General features: G+C 56.5%; 5 protein-coding genes across 5 annotated transcripts; 3 read left to right on the top strand and 2 right to left on the bottom strand.

Annotated features, from left to right (window-relative positions):
• Positions 1-427: 427 nt before the first annotated feature.
• On the bottom strand, positions 428-3,440 carry GGS23DRAFT_236713 (alpha/beta-hydrolase). The gene is made up of 2 exons (XM_051512111.1): positions 2,864-3,440; positions 428-2,806 (listed from the first exon to the last, which is right to left on the bottom strand). The coding sequence occupies exons 1-2, from the start codon at positions 2,953-2,955 to the stop codon at positions 718-720; spliced, it is 2,181 nt and encodes a 726-aa protein (XP_051369140.1). The 5' UTR covers positions 2,956-3,440; the 3' UTR covers positions 428-717.
• Positions 3,441-4,073: 633 nt separating this feature from the next.
• On the top strand, positions 4,074-6,088 carry GGS23DRAFT_236603 (putative acetylornithine aminotransferase precursor). The gene is made up of 2 exons (XM_051512109.1): positions 4,074-4,815; positions 4,896-6,088. The coding sequence occupies exons 1-2, from the start codon at positions 4,486-4,488 to the stop codon at positions 5,919-5,921; spliced, it is 1,356 nt and encodes a 451-aa protein (XP_051369139.1). The 5' UTR covers positions 4,074-4,485; the 3' UTR covers positions 5,922-6,088.
• Positions 6,089-6,162: 74 nt separating this feature from the next.
• GGS23DRAFT_581360 (uncharacterized protein) lies at positions 6,163-6,648 on the top strand. Its single transcript, XM_051517182.1, has one exon. The coding sequence runs from the start codon at positions 6,256-6,258 to the stop codon at positions 6,544-6,546; it is 291 nt and encodes a 96-aa protein (XP_051369138.1). The 5' UTR covers positions 6,163-6,255; the 3' UTR covers positions 6,547-6,648.
• A 1,280-nt stretch (positions 6,649-7,928) lies between these two features.
• Positions 7,929-9,390, bottom strand: GGS23DRAFT_606938 (transmembrane amino acid transporter protein-domain-containing protein; the record flags this gene model as incomplete). The annotated part of the gene is made up of 2 exons (XM_051519972.1): positions 7,929-7,988; positions 8,056-9,390. The coding sequence occupies 2 exons, from the start codon at positions 9,388-9,390 to the stop codon at positions 7,929-7,931; spliced, it is 1,395 nt and encodes a 464-aa protein (XP_051369137.1).
• Positions 9,391-13,113: 3,723 nt separating this feature from the next.
• GGS23DRAFT_236459 (putative GMC oxidoreductase) lies at positions 13,114-15,561 on the top strand. Its single transcript, XM_051512108.1, has one exon. The coding sequence runs from the start codon at positions 13,642-13,644 to the stop codon at positions 15,451-15,453; it is 1,812 nt and encodes a 603-aa protein (XP_051369136.1). The 5' UTR covers positions 13,114-13,641; the 3' UTR covers positions 15,454-15,561.
• Positions 15,562-15,687: the final 126 nt, after the last annotated feature.

The following is a 15,687-nucleotide window of genomic DNA, read 5'->3' as shown; positions in this document are numbered from 1 at the left end:
TTGCGGATGGGTTGGCCTCCATTCGTGGCTCGCATGGTCGCCGAGGATGCATGTGTCTGCGTCTGGCTCCTCCTCCTCCATATGATCGGACGTCCACTACGGGAAATGATTGGAGAAGCGCTGCTGGCTGAAGAAGCACCGAAATACCGTAAGCCTAAGGCATCAAGAGGTGCGAGTGGAGAACTCAAGGGGGAGGATGGGGGTGGAAAGAACATGGATTTGGCTCAATATTCATATTTCTTCCGGACTTCCCGGCAAGGGATTGATTGACTTGTGTAGTCGCCTAGACACTCTCGAGGGCTAATCGCGACGTCTTGGAGAGACTCTTCTCACGATCACCGAACGGACTGAGAAGGTGGCATACGATACAAAGTAGCTTTGCTATGGCGACGATTAGGGAGGCCGGTATTACGTGTATGAGTATGCGTGGTATGATATTTAACCGCGTTGGCGAGCATTGGGTCATATGCCGCGGGCCGATCCGAGTGCCAAGGCATTGGGGATACCGTGATATGGGCTACCGACCTATGGGGATTTCCCGCAATGACGACGCTCGGCAAGTAAGACCGAGGCCTATAGTAGCGAAGGAGATCCCCAGATGGGGACATCATCTACTGCTGCTAGAACTTGGCAGGCAGGCCGTTTCGTATACCGAAGCATGGGATAAAACACCATCACAAGCTCGAGGGAGAAAAAAACAACATCATTGAGCATTGCTTATTCTTCCTCCTGTGCTCCAGTCAATGAGCCGGCGAGGCCCTGCATGCGTCGCCCGAGGAGGTCATCTGAACTATTCAGTTTAACGATACTCTTGGATCTCTGACCGGACCCTGTCCTAGCGGTAGACCTCCTTTTCTTCGAGTTTCCGTTCGTCCTCTTACTTTCGCCGACTCCCTCCGCTTTATCGGAGTCGTTCGCTGGTGGCCTCGCCTTGGACTCGTCGCTAGTAGCTCTCGTCCGCATTTTGGTCATGCTTATCTCGAGCGGCCGATCTTCGTCCCCGCTCGATTCGGTGCGGGCGTGGTAACGTCGCGACAAGCTCTGCTGTTCGCGCATATTGCGTGTCTCTTCGTTATTAAGCAGCTCCACAGCCCAGTGCGCACAGCGATCGATCAATTTCCACGCTGGCGGGTACGCCGACGGAAATTGCATGAAACCGTGGCTGATGCCCGGTATCAATACGATTTCGGCTACGTCCTTCTCGTCGAAGTCGGTGACATCGTCCAAGCCACCCATACCCTGCGAACTTCGTTGCGAGTGGAAAGCTTGTTTCGCCCGGCGTAGGCGCCCGGCGAAGATGACGGTATCATCGACTAGCGGATCGCGTTCCCCGGTGAGAAAGTGCGTCTTCGGGAACTTTTCTAGCAGGCTGTCGGGCGCTAGGATCGGGGATAGCAGGTAGTCTTGGGAAAAGTCGGGTCGGTTATGCGGCCCGATGTACAATATGATTATTGCGCGCATCATTTCGGGGGTGAGGACACGGTCGTTAAAATAGGAGATCATAGAGGCCATAGCTAAACGAGTTCGCATCGGCTCAGGCCGGTGTGATGTCGACACGGAATTGGACCCTTGTTTCGAGACAGCAGTTGAGGGTAAGGGCGATTTCGTCCACGTTTGGCGGTTAGCATGGGAGTATTCAGGATGGGGGCTGAGGGACCCGTTTTGATCTGCGCCGTTGACTGATGATGTCTGTAGTCGGTTTTCACCGGGTGCTAGGCCAGAGGGGTCGTCGTCTTCGTCGTCTGACTGGTGAGGTGTGCCGACCAAATCGTTGTACTGCATATTCTTCCGACGCAGATAATCCTTATTTGTCGCTCGCATCCGGCGGTCTTTAATAAGAGACATCTGCTCATCGGACATCCAGTTTCCAATGTTCATATCTAGGCTGGGGTACATGAGCACGAGGCCAACTGGAAGAGGTAGCTCTGTTTGGGCTGAGGATTGACGCGTGTTAACGATACTCCCGATCACCATCAGGGTCATTGCGGTCGCAAGATTGCCGCCAGCACTATCGCCCGTCACCACCACCTTTGGAACGTGCGTCCCTGACATCCCTATGCATCGCCCTTTGCTCCTGACGATGGTCGTGTATACATCAAAACACTCATTGAGGGCGTATGGGTACGGAAATTCCGGTGCCTTCTTATAGTCCAAGCTAAGGATCGGAAGACCCGTCTTTCCGGCCCAAGCGAAGAGTTTATCGTCATTACATCGCGGGTCCATCGCCATAAAGCCTCCGCCAGGAATATCAAGGATCATTTTGTTGATATGTTCCAAGTCCGAGATGGGTCCGTCGTAGTACAGCCAGCCAGCGACGGAATCCTTGTAGTCGCTAGAGCTAGGCCGAGGGATGCGGATGGCTCGCGGCGGCCAGCGCGTGAACCGGGGGCGCATCAGGTTCTGAGCAGCTTGGAGGTACGGCGTGGTTCCTTTATTCCAGCTAACCCGTAGGTGTTCGACCGTCAATGCTCCCCGGACTTTCCGCACCTTCTCGTCTGCGCGTTCCGCAGCGAACAGATAGAACAACGAGAAGACCAGGCTGGCGATGTCGCGTGCCCACTTCCTCTTAATCTTCATGGCCGTCCAGAAGCCCGCATCGAGCGCGGTCAGAACCCACGTGGCGCGGAAGTACTTCGCATCGTACATATTTGCCATCGGCTCCGGACTAGCAAGCCCGACGAGGGTACTGAAGTTCCGGGCGGCGTAGAGGTACATCATGGTAAGAACGATGGTCTGCCATGTTGTCAACAGCTTCGAAGAGATCTTGGACAAGTACCGAACAGATGGCGGTCCGTGTCTGTGCCCTCTATGTCATAAATCGTCAGCTGTCTCGTTCTGAGGTCGATCGACGTTAGAACCTCACCTGAATAGGTAAAAGGACCAGAACGCCAACACAGCAAGGACCTGAAGCCTGCGCGACTTTACAGAGGGTTTTCCGAGGACGTGGTCTATCATCTTGCACGGCGGCTCATGGGACGAAGGTAGGACGAAGAACAAAGGGAATTTTTGTATCAATAACGATCAGGGCTTCCACATTAAAATTTCGAAACAGCTACGCCAGTTCAGCGACATAGATGGTGGGGGTATGTACGACGAGTCTAGTAGGCTTAGACCGACGGAACCGATGGAAGCGTCGGCTTCGAAGCACACGGCATGTGAACTACGACATGCTTCCTGCCAGCGAACGTGGCGCCAAGGGAGAGACGAGTCGGAACCGGGGGGTGTCTAATGGACAACCCTTGATTTACGACGGAGCTCGAAGAGCAAGATAGCGAGATAGTAGACCCTAGGACATGTCGGAAGCAGTGAACAGATATAGGGATCACGACGGAAAGGCCGAAGGCTACAGGCGATAAAGCCGGTAGGCCATAGTAAACTTCGGGAGGTTTTGCTGACCAAGCTGACAGGATGAATTTGGAAGCTCGTGAATGGTGGCCGGCGATGAGACACATCAAGCCTATCGGCTCGTCGTGGTGACGTTTGCGGCGACAGGGCGAACAAGCCAGGTCCTGACATGTGAAAGTCGCTCATGGTGAGGGACGCTAATCGATCAGCAGATTCGCCTACTTGATCCCCCACATACCCACCTGACAGACAATGCCTGCCCGGTCTGGGGGACCGCCAGGGGCCGGAGGAATGGATTCCCAGGCTACCGGGCATCCAACCGAGTGTCAGCGACACGGGGACGAGCTAACATTACCGACGATAAGCCTCACAAGCCGGCTGGAGGCATACATGGCATAACTAAGTGGTAGGCGACTTGTGCGAAGCACATTTCACGCTGTCGGCGCGGCTCGCGCGACCCTTGTGAGCCGCGTTGGCGCAGAGGCTAGAGGCGATATACCCGACATCACGAGTGCGAGCCTCGACGAGATGCGCTCGCCGATAATACGAAACGATCGTCTGCTGCGGGTGGTCAATCCTCAGTCGTAAACCTGCAGCGGTTGAGTGGCGGACGCTGACTGCACAGCGGCTTCAACTGGCATTATCGGAGAATTCCCAGAGCATTTTCAGAGCGAAGGGCCCAATTGATGAGAAGGAGAGAGGCTTTGCGCAATGGGGAGAATTCTGGGTGATTCTCGTCTCCTTTCGACCTCTCCCGGTCAGATTACCTAAGATGGAGAAACCTGATCACCTGCTAGGAGGTAAGTAAGTACCCAGGTACTTGCTATGACTAATCTGGAAGGGGATTGCGAGATCGGAGGGCGGAGCCGTCGAGATTTTTGCCGAGCTTCAGTGACATCTTCTCTATCGATAAGCCATTGGTCGCGCATCGGGACGTCGTAGCAGTCATCGTCAAACTCCCGCTCGCTCGCTCGCTTTACACAGCTGTAAACAAATTGGCGGGCAGGTTTCGCTGGGTAAACCGACGGCTGGCTCTCTCCCTGTCTTTCCACAGGTTGGCCAAGTGGGTGCGGCCTCTACACGTCTCGATTCGCTCACTATAAGGACAAGGGAGAAGACCAGTCTCGGGATCCGCGCAGCATGGCTCTTGTCCGGCTTCCTATGCGACGACTCGCATCCGCCGGGGTACGGTGCTCCTCCTCCTTCAACCCTTTCCAAGATTATCGTGATTCAACTCCACCTTTGCCCAAAGGCGACCCCAGCAAGGACTCTAGAAGTGGAGTCTTCGTGTCGGACTATGCCAAGTACATGCTGGCGACTTATGCCAGGCCGCCGCTCGTCTTCGTCAAGGGCGAGGGTTCATTCCTGCACGACCTGAGGGGTCGGAAGTATCTAGACTTCACGGCCGGAATAGCCGTCAACTCGCTGGGTCATAGCAACGCGGAGCTAGCTGCGCTTCTCTCAGACCAGGTGAGGCGCAACCCTCTCAGCTTGGTCAACTCCTTGACGGGTCCTCGTTGCCTACATCTACTGACTCGTTGCCCCGTCAGGCCAAGACGTTATGGCACGCATCCAATCTTTACCATAACTGCTGGACGGGTCCTCTGTGCAAAAAACTCGTGAAGAAGACCGTCGAATCCGGCGCAATGCATGACGCAGCGAGCGTCTTCCTCTGCAATTCGGGCACCGAGGCAAACGAGGCCGCCATCAAGTTCTCCCGCAAAGTAGGCAAGGCCTTGGACCCCTCCGGGGAAAAGTATGAGGTGGTGTCCTTTCACGGCTCCTTCCACGGCCGGACCATGGGCAGTTTGTCGGCAACCCCGAATCCGAAGTACCAAGAGCCGTTTACGCCCATGGTGCCGGGCTTCAGGTACGGGACATACAACAACCTCGAGGGAATCGATAATCTCGTAACGGAGAAGACGTGCGGCGTAATCGTCGAGCCCATCCAGGGCGAGGGGGGCGTCAATGTCGCCAGCGACGAGTTTCTTATCGCTTTGGCGAATCGGTGTCGCCAGGTTGGCGCCGTCCTAATCTACGACGAGATCCAGTGCGGTCTGTCGAGGACGGGTCATCTCTGGGCGCACGGCCATCTGCCCAAGGAGGCACATCCCGACATCCTCACCACGGCGAAGGCACTCGGAAACGGCTTCCCCATCGGCGCCGCCATCGTCAACGGCCACGTGAGCGAGAAGATCCAGATCGGAGACCACGGCACGACATTCGGCGGCAACGTGTTGGCGTGCCGCGTCGCCTATCACGCAGTTGATCTGCTCTCGAACCCGGAGCTACAGCGCACCGTCCACGATAGGTCAAGGTTCCTTAAGCGGCAGTTGAAGTCGCTGCAAAAAAAGTTCCCCGAGGACATAACAGAGATCCGCGGGAGAGGTCTGATTCTCGGCATGCAGCTGACCCGCGACCCGGTCCCGATCGTGGATGCAGCCAGACAAAGGGGCTTGCTGGTTCTCACTTGCGGAACCAACACGCTCAGGTTTGTGCCGCCCCTCACGATCAGCGAGCCCGAGATTGCGACTGGCGTGACCATCGTGAAGGAAGCCATCCTGGCTACTAAATAGCCGGGCCACAAAAAGGAAGGAAAATGAAAATGATGAGGCGCTTGGCGGTCAGCTGAGGGAGGGGTAGAGAGCGTCGAATGTCTATATGTCATCTACACGCAGCAAAAATGTGGGATACATACCTAGTAAAAGCGGTCGCGATTTTACGTCGTATACCCATACGGCGCCTACTGTAGCTACACAGAAATAAAAAATCGTATGTATTGTATATATCCGCAATCGATTCTACGCACACCACGACACCTACGAACGGACCGTGATCCTCGCCCTAACAGTTGTAGGTAAGGGTTAGTAGCTAACAGTGCTTCTCTACTCACTTACTACACCAGTCATAATGCCACTAACAAACTCGACATCCCTAAAGATAAACCCCCTACTCCTCCTCGCCCTGGTGAGGCCACCCATCACTTGGACAACACGAATCGACAGCTACCCACACGAACTATATGACCGCATCCACTGGCACAACCTTTTTTGCTCTTTTTTGCTCGTTTTTTCATCGCATATATGCCCTTACAACTCACCCAACTTCCTCACACGCCCGCTCCCTCGTCCGCCTGCCCGTCGCAACCCGGCCTATGCATCTCCGACACACCTTGCGCTCGTCCCCAAAGCGCCGTCGTGAGCCTCCGTACGCAGGCGTACCCGTACTGTAGATAAGTGCAGGCCGGCAGTCCCTCTCCGCGTCTCGGCGAGGGGTAGCCGGCGCGCCCAGGACAGACCGGGCTAGGAGGCTAGCATACCAAGCCCTGGGCGCTGGCGCTCTCTTCGCCCCCCATTATCAATTCGCATGACTGTTGTGTCCCGGCTTATCTCGCTATCTGTCCCAGTCTCCCCTCTCTCGCCCGAAATCATGCTATCCCGTATCCCGTCCGGCTCTCTCCCTCTCTCTGCCTTCTCTCCCTCGGGCAGGCCTCTTATCGTCTGCCGAGGAGAGAGGCCTCGAACGACCCGGGTCGTGCGACATGCACACGAAAGCAGCTAGACGCGCTGAGCGGGTTGCCTCTCCGTAGTTGGTCGACGCCTTCTATATATGTGTGTGGGTGCGTGCCGAGATCTGCGTAGACGTGCACTCCCGTCTTCGTCCCGCCGTCCGCGGTATTCTCCAGAGGGGGTTTCTAGAATCTGTGCACCGCGCCAATATAGCAAAAAACGTCTACTTTTTTATTTTTCCAAACAACAATGAGGACGATATCGACGTCCAGCTCGCCGGTTGGCTAGTTATGTCATTACTCTAGGTATATAAACGCGCGGGCCGGCGAATTAACCACCTTCCCTCCGCCCTCCCGGCCGCCCTGCCGCGCAACTCGTCTCTCTTCCCCCGTCCCTCAGCTAGCCAGCCCCAACCCATCCGCACACCCGCCCAAAACGCCGGCGGGTCGCGCCGAGCCCGAACCTCTCGAATAAGAAGCAAGCGTGTTGGGTTATTAAAACGAATATATGCAGAAAAAAAATATACCCCTCTGGCCGGGTCCGCGAGCGAGAAACAATCGCATGCGATGTCAATCCCCGAACTCCCCGCGCGCGCCACCAAAGGTCATGAGGTCGTAATGCATGCCGTGCGTTATGTTGTGTGAAGAGGAGGCGGACTCTGACCTCGTAAGGAAATAAGAAGAAGGAGAAGAAAAGAAAACGCCGTGCGGGGGTGTATTAGGTGTTGGTTGCGCGCCGCGGGGCCGTCGCGATAGGGCGTGCTCGATGTGCTGGTGTGCTCAGTTCTGGCGCGGTGGGAGTGACGAGGGCCTCGGAGGTAGGTAAGGTGAGGTGAGGTTGTCTATTAGCGGGAGGTCGAGCTGGTTTTGGTTCGAAATGTCGATGATGACTGGTCTATGAAATCACTTTTTTCTTCCGCTCTTTTTGGGGGGTTTGCATTTCCCTTTGGTCTACGTTGTTGTTGTCGGCATTACTTTCCCGCCTTTCTCCCCACGGTCTTCTATTCCCTTCCCCTATTTTTTATTCAGGCGATGCGAGCGAGGGGAGTGGTTGCTCTGAGTGGGTACCGGCTCTTCATTCGAATGGTGAGCAGGTGAACGCGCCCCGGACTGCACCCCGGTTGTAGCGGTCGATCTGCAGGGTAGGGGGTTAACACTCTGGACGACAGCAAGGGGAGGAAAAGGAGAGGGACCAAACTCACGATATCGACGATGCTGGCGTACGTGCCGCCGACGAGGACGACGATGCCGATGACGAAGACGACAGCGTTGAGCACGCTCTTCAGCAGGTTCTCGCGAGAGTACCACTTGCCCTTACGGATGAGCATGAACCACATGATGGCCGGGAAGTAGAAGGTGAAGCCGGAGACGAAGAGGGAGGATGAGATGGCGAGCAGGTCCGAGAAGAAGGGGATCGACTCGGCGATGACCCACGCGACGAGCGTCACCACTGAGATGAGCGAGAGCCACGTCACCCAGCCCTTAGTCGTGTTAATGAAGCGTGTGACCGTGCCCCGGTACATGCGCCCATGGATGTAGCGCGCCACCACCGTCCCGTTGATCGACCCGGAGATGAATATGACGGGGAGCGCAACGCCGAACGCTATCTTGGACAGCAGCGGGCCCGCCGACAGCAGCGCGGGCGACTTGACCTCGGTGCCGACGAAGACGTAGGTCAGCGCGCCCGTCAGCGTGTACACGACGATCTCGGTCAGGCCAAGCGCCCAGATCGACTTGACAAACTCCTTGGGCGTGTGCATCTCGTCCATGAAGGAGAACTGGCAGATGGCGAAGCAGTACGCGAACACGATGTTGGTGATGGCCACGAACGCCTTGGTGAACGTGACCCCTTCCTCGGGCCACGCGGACCAGTTCGACGGCACCGCTGCCTCGGTCCGCTGCACGCCGGTCGCGATGATGGTGACGAAGATGGCGGCCATGATGGAGACGAAATCGATGTAGCCGAGGATGGCGACCTCGGCGAACGAGGGGGGGGTCGCAAGCAGCAGCAGCACGATGGCCGAGACGACGCCGAAGACGAGCGAGCAGGCGCCGTTGTCGGTCAGGTTGAGGAGCGCGATGGTGCCCGTGAGGCAGTGCGAGCCGACGAGGAAGACGAGCTGCAGCACGAACATGACGCCGACCAGCTCGTACCCGAACCGGCCCATGATCAGGCGGCCGGCGTCGGCGTAGTGCTGCACCTCGGGGAATTTTATCTTGACCTGGCCGACGACATAGCTGGTATAGATGGCTATGAGGCCGAGGCCGACGCAGCACAGGACCCCGCCCACCATGCCGAGCGTCGCGAAGGCCGAGGGCATGCTCAGACTGCCGAGGGCGATGGCCTCGACAATCATCACGATGGTGAGTCGCTTCCACCCCAACCTCCTAAAGTGGGCGGCCCCGGCCTCCGTCTTCTGCTTCTCGAGGTCGGAGACATCTTTGACCTGGCCGACAGCCTCGGTGCTCGACTGGAGCTCTCGAGGGACGGACCGGGTTGCTTCAAGCATCTTCTCGTCTCCTTTCGATTTTAACATTTTCTTTTCGGCTGGCTGTAAGTCGAGGGAAGACTTAACAATGTGTGTGGGGGTCGTTTGTTTCGTGGCGTCTGCACAATGCGTTGACGCCGGTGGTGAAGTTGATAGTGATGTACCTATAAGACGGAAGTCCTGGGTTTCTCTTTTCCCTTCCTTCCGGTCTTTCTGGATTTATTCAGGCTTTCTTGGTGTCTTCGTTGATGTTGTTGATCACCCATAGCTGAACCAAGAACCAAACCGCCGGCCTGAGAGTACCCAATTATAGGGACTGTGTGAAGACGCAAACAGGCTGCACGAATACTCTTTGCTAGACTGCTAGTAGGCAAGTTAGGCAAAGCTGTCAGGTGGGTTTCTGGAATTGTCTTCCCCGAGCAAAATCGTACATTGCACGACCCATCCATGGGGTGAGCCTGGCAGAGGGCCCCATCGTCGACAGGACCAATCATACCGGCGGGCCTGACCTCGTTCGTGACGACTTGGGAGCCCCCTGGTGATCGTCGAGATTACATTACGTTACGGCTTTGGCGGTAGTCGGCGGCCAAGGCCCGTAAGGACGACTGGTTCGGCGGTTTACACTCGCAGTCTACCGTCCGAGGGAAACAATACGACAGAGGGTCTCCAGGCCGTCCCCTAGCGTTTCCGACGGTGGAATCCTCTCTCGCCAAGACTGGTCAAGAGAGAAGAGGAAGAAAGAGAAAAGTAATAGCAATAGAGAGGAAGGGAAGACTAGACCCGGCACTCTCGGCCGCGGCCGTGAAGCTGTTAGTAAGAGTGTTGCCATACCAGCTGGTGGCCAAGCTACCTCTATTAAGCTACGCGCCCGCTAGGCGCCGGCGTTATTAAGATCCTAGCATCGTAGCGATCGTGTATGTCCACGACGAAGGAGTCACTTGGCGACCCGTGCGCCCGGAAAGCGAAGAGGGCTGATCCCCTTCTGTGACCCCATTCCCTCTTGCAGCGCGTGCGACTCTCATCAGTGAACAGGTAATACCGGTTGCTAGCAGATTCGCTGGGGCGGCGAGTCCCTTCGCGGCCGAGACGGAGACCGGCAGCCTCTCGCCAAGTCTCTTTACGGATGGTTACATACTACGTAGTATGTGTCAACGAGCCGCTATGCCAAAACGACTTGCTGCAGTTTAGCCAGATTTCGAGGCGCGTTCGTACCTGGCGGCGCCCGTGTATGCCCACAATCAGCAGTTCGTTCCGAGCCGAACATAAGCCTGTCTCGCCCACGATAGCGATAATCTCTCTGCTGCTTACGCCACAACTCGCCTCCGTTCCCTGTCGCTCTGCGCTCTTCTGTTTTGCGCTGGTTGAGGGGATCGGCCCGGTAGAGGTGCATATGCCATCATCTGACTCTGCGCCTCGGCTGCCGGAGGCGTGTTTGCGTAGATGCAGGAGACGAGCCGCTTGACTCGACTCGATCGTCATCGTCGTCGTCTTTCGTGCATCGCGTTGCACGCATGGGAAAGCCACGCAATGCTGCCATATGCGACGTTACGAAAAAAAAAAATAAAAAAAAAATAAAAAACCTTTTTAGTCAAGTGGTCGGTCGGTACGATGACACGCGATAGATCTCTGATCCGAGTAGATGGCGTTAGCCTCAGCACCGGATAACTACTGGATGTTAGATGCGTCCATCCGACCCCGAGGATCAAAATATCAATACACTTGAGGGGGGGGCAGGGTTCTGTTCAGTCAGGCCCAACACACGTCCGCGCAAACCCCAGCGATGCAGGTTCTCGTCGTGTTTGCTTCCCGCAGATATCCGTACCAGGATAGTCACAGGTGAGATGAAGAGGGCGCTCAAAGGGACAGTGGCTCGCCCGCTCCCCGTCCTCTTTTCCGCCTCCTCCCCTCAGTTTCTCTTCCTTTCTTCACCCCAGTCCCGTCACTACCACCCTCCACACTGTCCCTCTTCATCCATACTTGCGTGGGGGGTTTCATGTAAGGTATTGTTAAGGATCAGGGCGCACGCAGCGGCAGGAGATCCGTCCAGACCGCCATGCCGACGTTCTTACTTACTCCAGGTCCTGGAGTAAGGCTTCATTGGCCCCGGATCCGAGATCCTACGCATTTCTCCCCGCCAAAGCCAATCTGGATACACTGGCGGGTTGGGTCTTCCCCCCACGAAAACCCGCGGCTATCCTGGGCGAATGGAAGGACGTTCACCGGTACCGTTCGTGATCCAAGACCGGCTCCGACGTCGTCGGCCGCCCGTCGCACACGCCGGCGATCGCTACTCGACTGAGGAAGTCGTTTGCGGCTCCCTCCCTGTCTGCATGGCCCATCGTCTTTCTCCCCCCCTTCCCGTGCTTTCTGCAACGCCGCTCTATGCGCTACGGCACGTCGAGCTGTTTGCGGATTCGCGCCTGTGCCGAAATTTCTGGCCCTTATCACAGACAACGCATCACTTCTCAGCCAGCTCCCCGCTTGTCCTCGGTAACCGGGTACTAGTTCGTCGACTGCCGGATGCTGCCCAATGCTTCTCTTTTCTTACCGCCGGAGCATGGGGTGCTTGGGCGATCAGTTGCGCCAGCAGCGGAGGGCGTGCTTCGAGGGGGAGTATCGTAACTTTTACTACTACTTGCATATTGAACTTGCTTGCCCCGCGACCTAAACGTGAGCCTTTCAACTCAACTTACCATTACGAACGAACGTCGGCCTTGTAAATAGCTGCATATTTTCCTAGTTAGGAACCCACCCCATCGTCCGCTAAATCTCTCACTGCGACTAGCCGTCGAGCCGCCGCATACTGCCGGGTGCTCAGACTCGGAAAAGATGGTGTCGCCGAGCCGCCAAGCAACACCGCTAACAACGCTCATGCGGCAGGGCTAAAGTAGCCAGACTAGCAGAGGTGACTAAGAGTGCGTCGTCGTCGTTTGCCCTGTGTTGGGCGGATTTAGAATGGCTACAGGCGAACTCCCAAAGCGCGGTGGTTTTCCGTGGCTACGGAAAGCGAGTAGAGAGATGAAGTGGTGTCGAATGCCGACAGTGCAAGACGCAAGAGGTTGCCCATCCATCCCTCTATGCGCAGCAACTGCGCCCTCGACTGTCTGTAGAGACCAGGGCACAAAGTGATATCGTCTTGAAGCCTCCTGGCTCTTATCGGGCCGTATTGCCTCGGAAGCCCGCTAGGTAACTGGGAGGAGTAATGGTCGTTCGGAAAAGGGGAAGAAAAAAAACTCAAGCCCATCTTCAGCCACCCATTAATCAACTTATCGTATTACCCAGGCCCCAAAGAGACACGGACAAGCCTAGAAGAGCGGTTCCTCTAGTGCCTGTTATAGGCGTGTTGGCCCGCTACATCCGCTACATCCGTCCACGGTAATAGCATAATGCAGCGCCTGGCATGATCCATGGCCATAGGGCACTACGAGCGGTTATACGAGGTGTAGTTCTACCCTTGCCTACGATTATCCACAATGCCGTTTTCGGGGAGATGCAGAAAATGCAGTCAGTCAGCGTGGTAACGCGGATCCAGCGTCAGGCTATCATCGTCTCCGCAGCAGTCCACCCGGATTCGAACTTAGCAGAGTAGTGCCTGGATCGCAGCCAATTCTCGCACTCCCTTTCGTACTTCGGGGCGGGCGTGCTCGCGTCGCTGCTTTCTAAAACCGTCGCCTAGGTGAAGGTATATATTGGCCTCTGCCCAGGCCTACGTAGCCGGCTACCGTGATATTCCCGGTCGGCGATGCGGAGCCCCAAGGGGTTGTCTGTTCCTCAGATAAACAAGTAGCCACATTAGATGATGGAGACGACGTTGCGAGGGTTGTCGTGCGAGCTTCTCTCGTCTGGGTAGAGGGAGACACCTCCCACCTAATAGATACCTGCAGTAGATATCTTCCGAATCGCCCGCCCTGAAATCAGCCGCAACGATTAATACCGCCAGCCGGATAATAATACGATGCGCTCTCAGCGCCCTGGAATCAGACGTTCCCCAAAATCCTGGAGCCCTTTTCTGGCTGTCTATTTAGCCAAATATCTTGGCGAGTGAAATGACTACCCTCATGGCTCTCCGCCGTGCCCGGATCGCAAGTTCGCCGACGCGATCGTGGATACTGCTCCAGTCTTATCAGGACGCGGCGTGGTGATAGAAATGAACCCCGTCTTTCGACAAGGACCAATGCTGGCACTTAAGAATGGCCACGTTAGGAGTATTTAGTACGGCTGACGTCGTCTCGCCTCTAAGACAGTTTGTGATAACCATCGACGCCATACGCGGGCAAGTCACTGGAAGTAGAGCCCAGCATGGCTGGCCAACTCTTCTCGTTCGGGCTCCTCGCCATCTTAGGGGCCGTAGTGCAGGCGGCCACTACTTATGACTACATCGTCGTCGGATCCGGGCCCGGCGGCGCGGCGCTGTCGTCCAATCTTGCGCGAGCAGGATACCCGACGTTGCTCTTGGAAGCAGGCGATGACCTAGGCAACAATAAGAATTACTCCGAGATGGCCAATTTCAACCTCGCGGCTAACGACGAAAAGTCGCGATGGGATTTCTTCGTTGAGCACTCCGACGACCAGGAGCGCGAGGCCAAATACGAAAAGACGACTTGGCGTCAGCCTGACGGTTCCTTCTACGTCGGCCTGGGCCCTCCAGAGGGCTCGGAACGGCTGGGCATATACTATCCTCGCTCTGCCACCCTCGGGGGTTGCGCGATGCACAATGGTGGTGTATGTGCCTTACCCTCCGACGACGACTGGAACGCGATCGCCGAAAGCACGGGAGATGAGAGCTGGTTGGCTGAGAACATGCGGAAATACTTTGAGAGGATTGAGACGGCTCACTATGTGCCGGCTGGCACCCCCGGGCATGGCTTCAGTGGTTACCTCAACTTGACGATCAGTGATCCGTCTTTCATGCAATCGCCATCCGATGTGCAGAGAATTGCGAGCGAGATCATCAAGCAGACCGGGGGCAGCGAGACCCAGGACATCAACGCGCTCGATCCGGACCGGGACCAGGCTACGGGTGTCTTTGGCCTCGCAAGCCACGCCGATCCCAACGGGCACCGTGCCGGATCTAACACGTATCTCAGGGCAACTCTAGACGACCTAGCCAAGTACCCCTTGACGGTCCAGCTCCAGAGTCTCGTCACTAAGGTGCTATTCTCCGAAGATGCGACCGAGCCCACCGCGATCGGTGTCGAGGTACTTCGCGGCCCTTCACTATACAAAGCCGATCCGCGCTACAATGGCACCAAAGGGGAAACGGTCCGGATATTTGCCAATAAGGAGGTCATCGTCGCCGGCGGGGCCTTCAACTCGCCCCAAATCCTCAAGCTCAGCGGGATTGGCCCAGCCGAAGAGCTGAAGAAGTTCGGCATACCGGTCGTTAAGGATCTTCCCGGCGTGGGAGAGAGACTGGGGGACAACTACGAGGGAGGCGTGCTCGCGCTCGCTAGCCGAGAGCTGAACGGAACGTTAGCCGGTCCCATCGCCGTGATGCTCAAGACGCCAACGGCTCGCAAGAACCGCAACATCTACGGCTGGTGCAAGTCGTTCTCCTTCGAAGGGTTCTGGCCCGGCTTCCCGACCGACTACGGCCCGTCGCAGTACGAATGCGCCTTCGTTCACATGAACCCGCGATCCCAGGCGGGTTACGTGCGTCTGCGCTCGAACGACCCGCAGGATATGCCCAGAATCAACTTCAATTTCTTCCAGGACGGCGAGGACGAGGATCTGACGGAAATGCTAGACGCGGCCAAGATCTTCCGGAAGGCCATCACCAGCGTCGGCTCGCCGATCGGCCCCTTCAACGAGAAGCATCCCTGCCCTGGAATCAACCAGAACTGCACAGACGCAGCGCAGAAGGAGTACCTGAAGCTGCAGGCCTACTCCCACCACGCCTCGAGCACATGCGGGATCGGACCTGCGGAGGACGAGCTGGCCGTCCTGGACTCGAAATTCAGGGTTCACGGCGTCAAGAACTTGCGGGTTGTCGACGCGTCATCCTTCCCCGCCGTGCTTGGCGCATTTCCGGTTTGTCCCGTTTTCATGCTGGCGGAGAAGGCGACAGATGATATCCTGAAGGATGCCCGGGCGGCCCCTTCTTCTGCATAGATAGGGACTGTATCAGCGTAGGGTAGAGCAGAGAGGATGGGAAGACGTGGATAGATATGATAGAAGCGAGGACTCCGGGAATCAACGAATGGCTGTCTCCGTCGTATGGGATTCTAGCCCGGGAAGATTTTCGCAGGTGATAATGGATAGCCAAGACACCACGCCAGCTAAGCCATAAGTTCATGAATTACCGGATCGCTGCAATCTTAAGATTGCCTAATCTGAAGGGTAATT

This window comes from Durotheca rogersii (genome assembly GCF_024521655.1).
Source record: "Durotheca rogersii strain YMJ 92031201 chromosome Unknown GGS23scaffold_24, whole genome shotgun sequence".
In the NCBI taxonomy this organism is placed as follows: Eukaryota; Fungi; Ascomycota; class Sordariomycetes; order Xylariales; family Xylariaceae; genus Durotheca; species Durotheca rogersii.
Note: the sequence above shows the minus strand (reverse complement) of the source record. Positions and strands in the feature narration are given on the sequence as shown.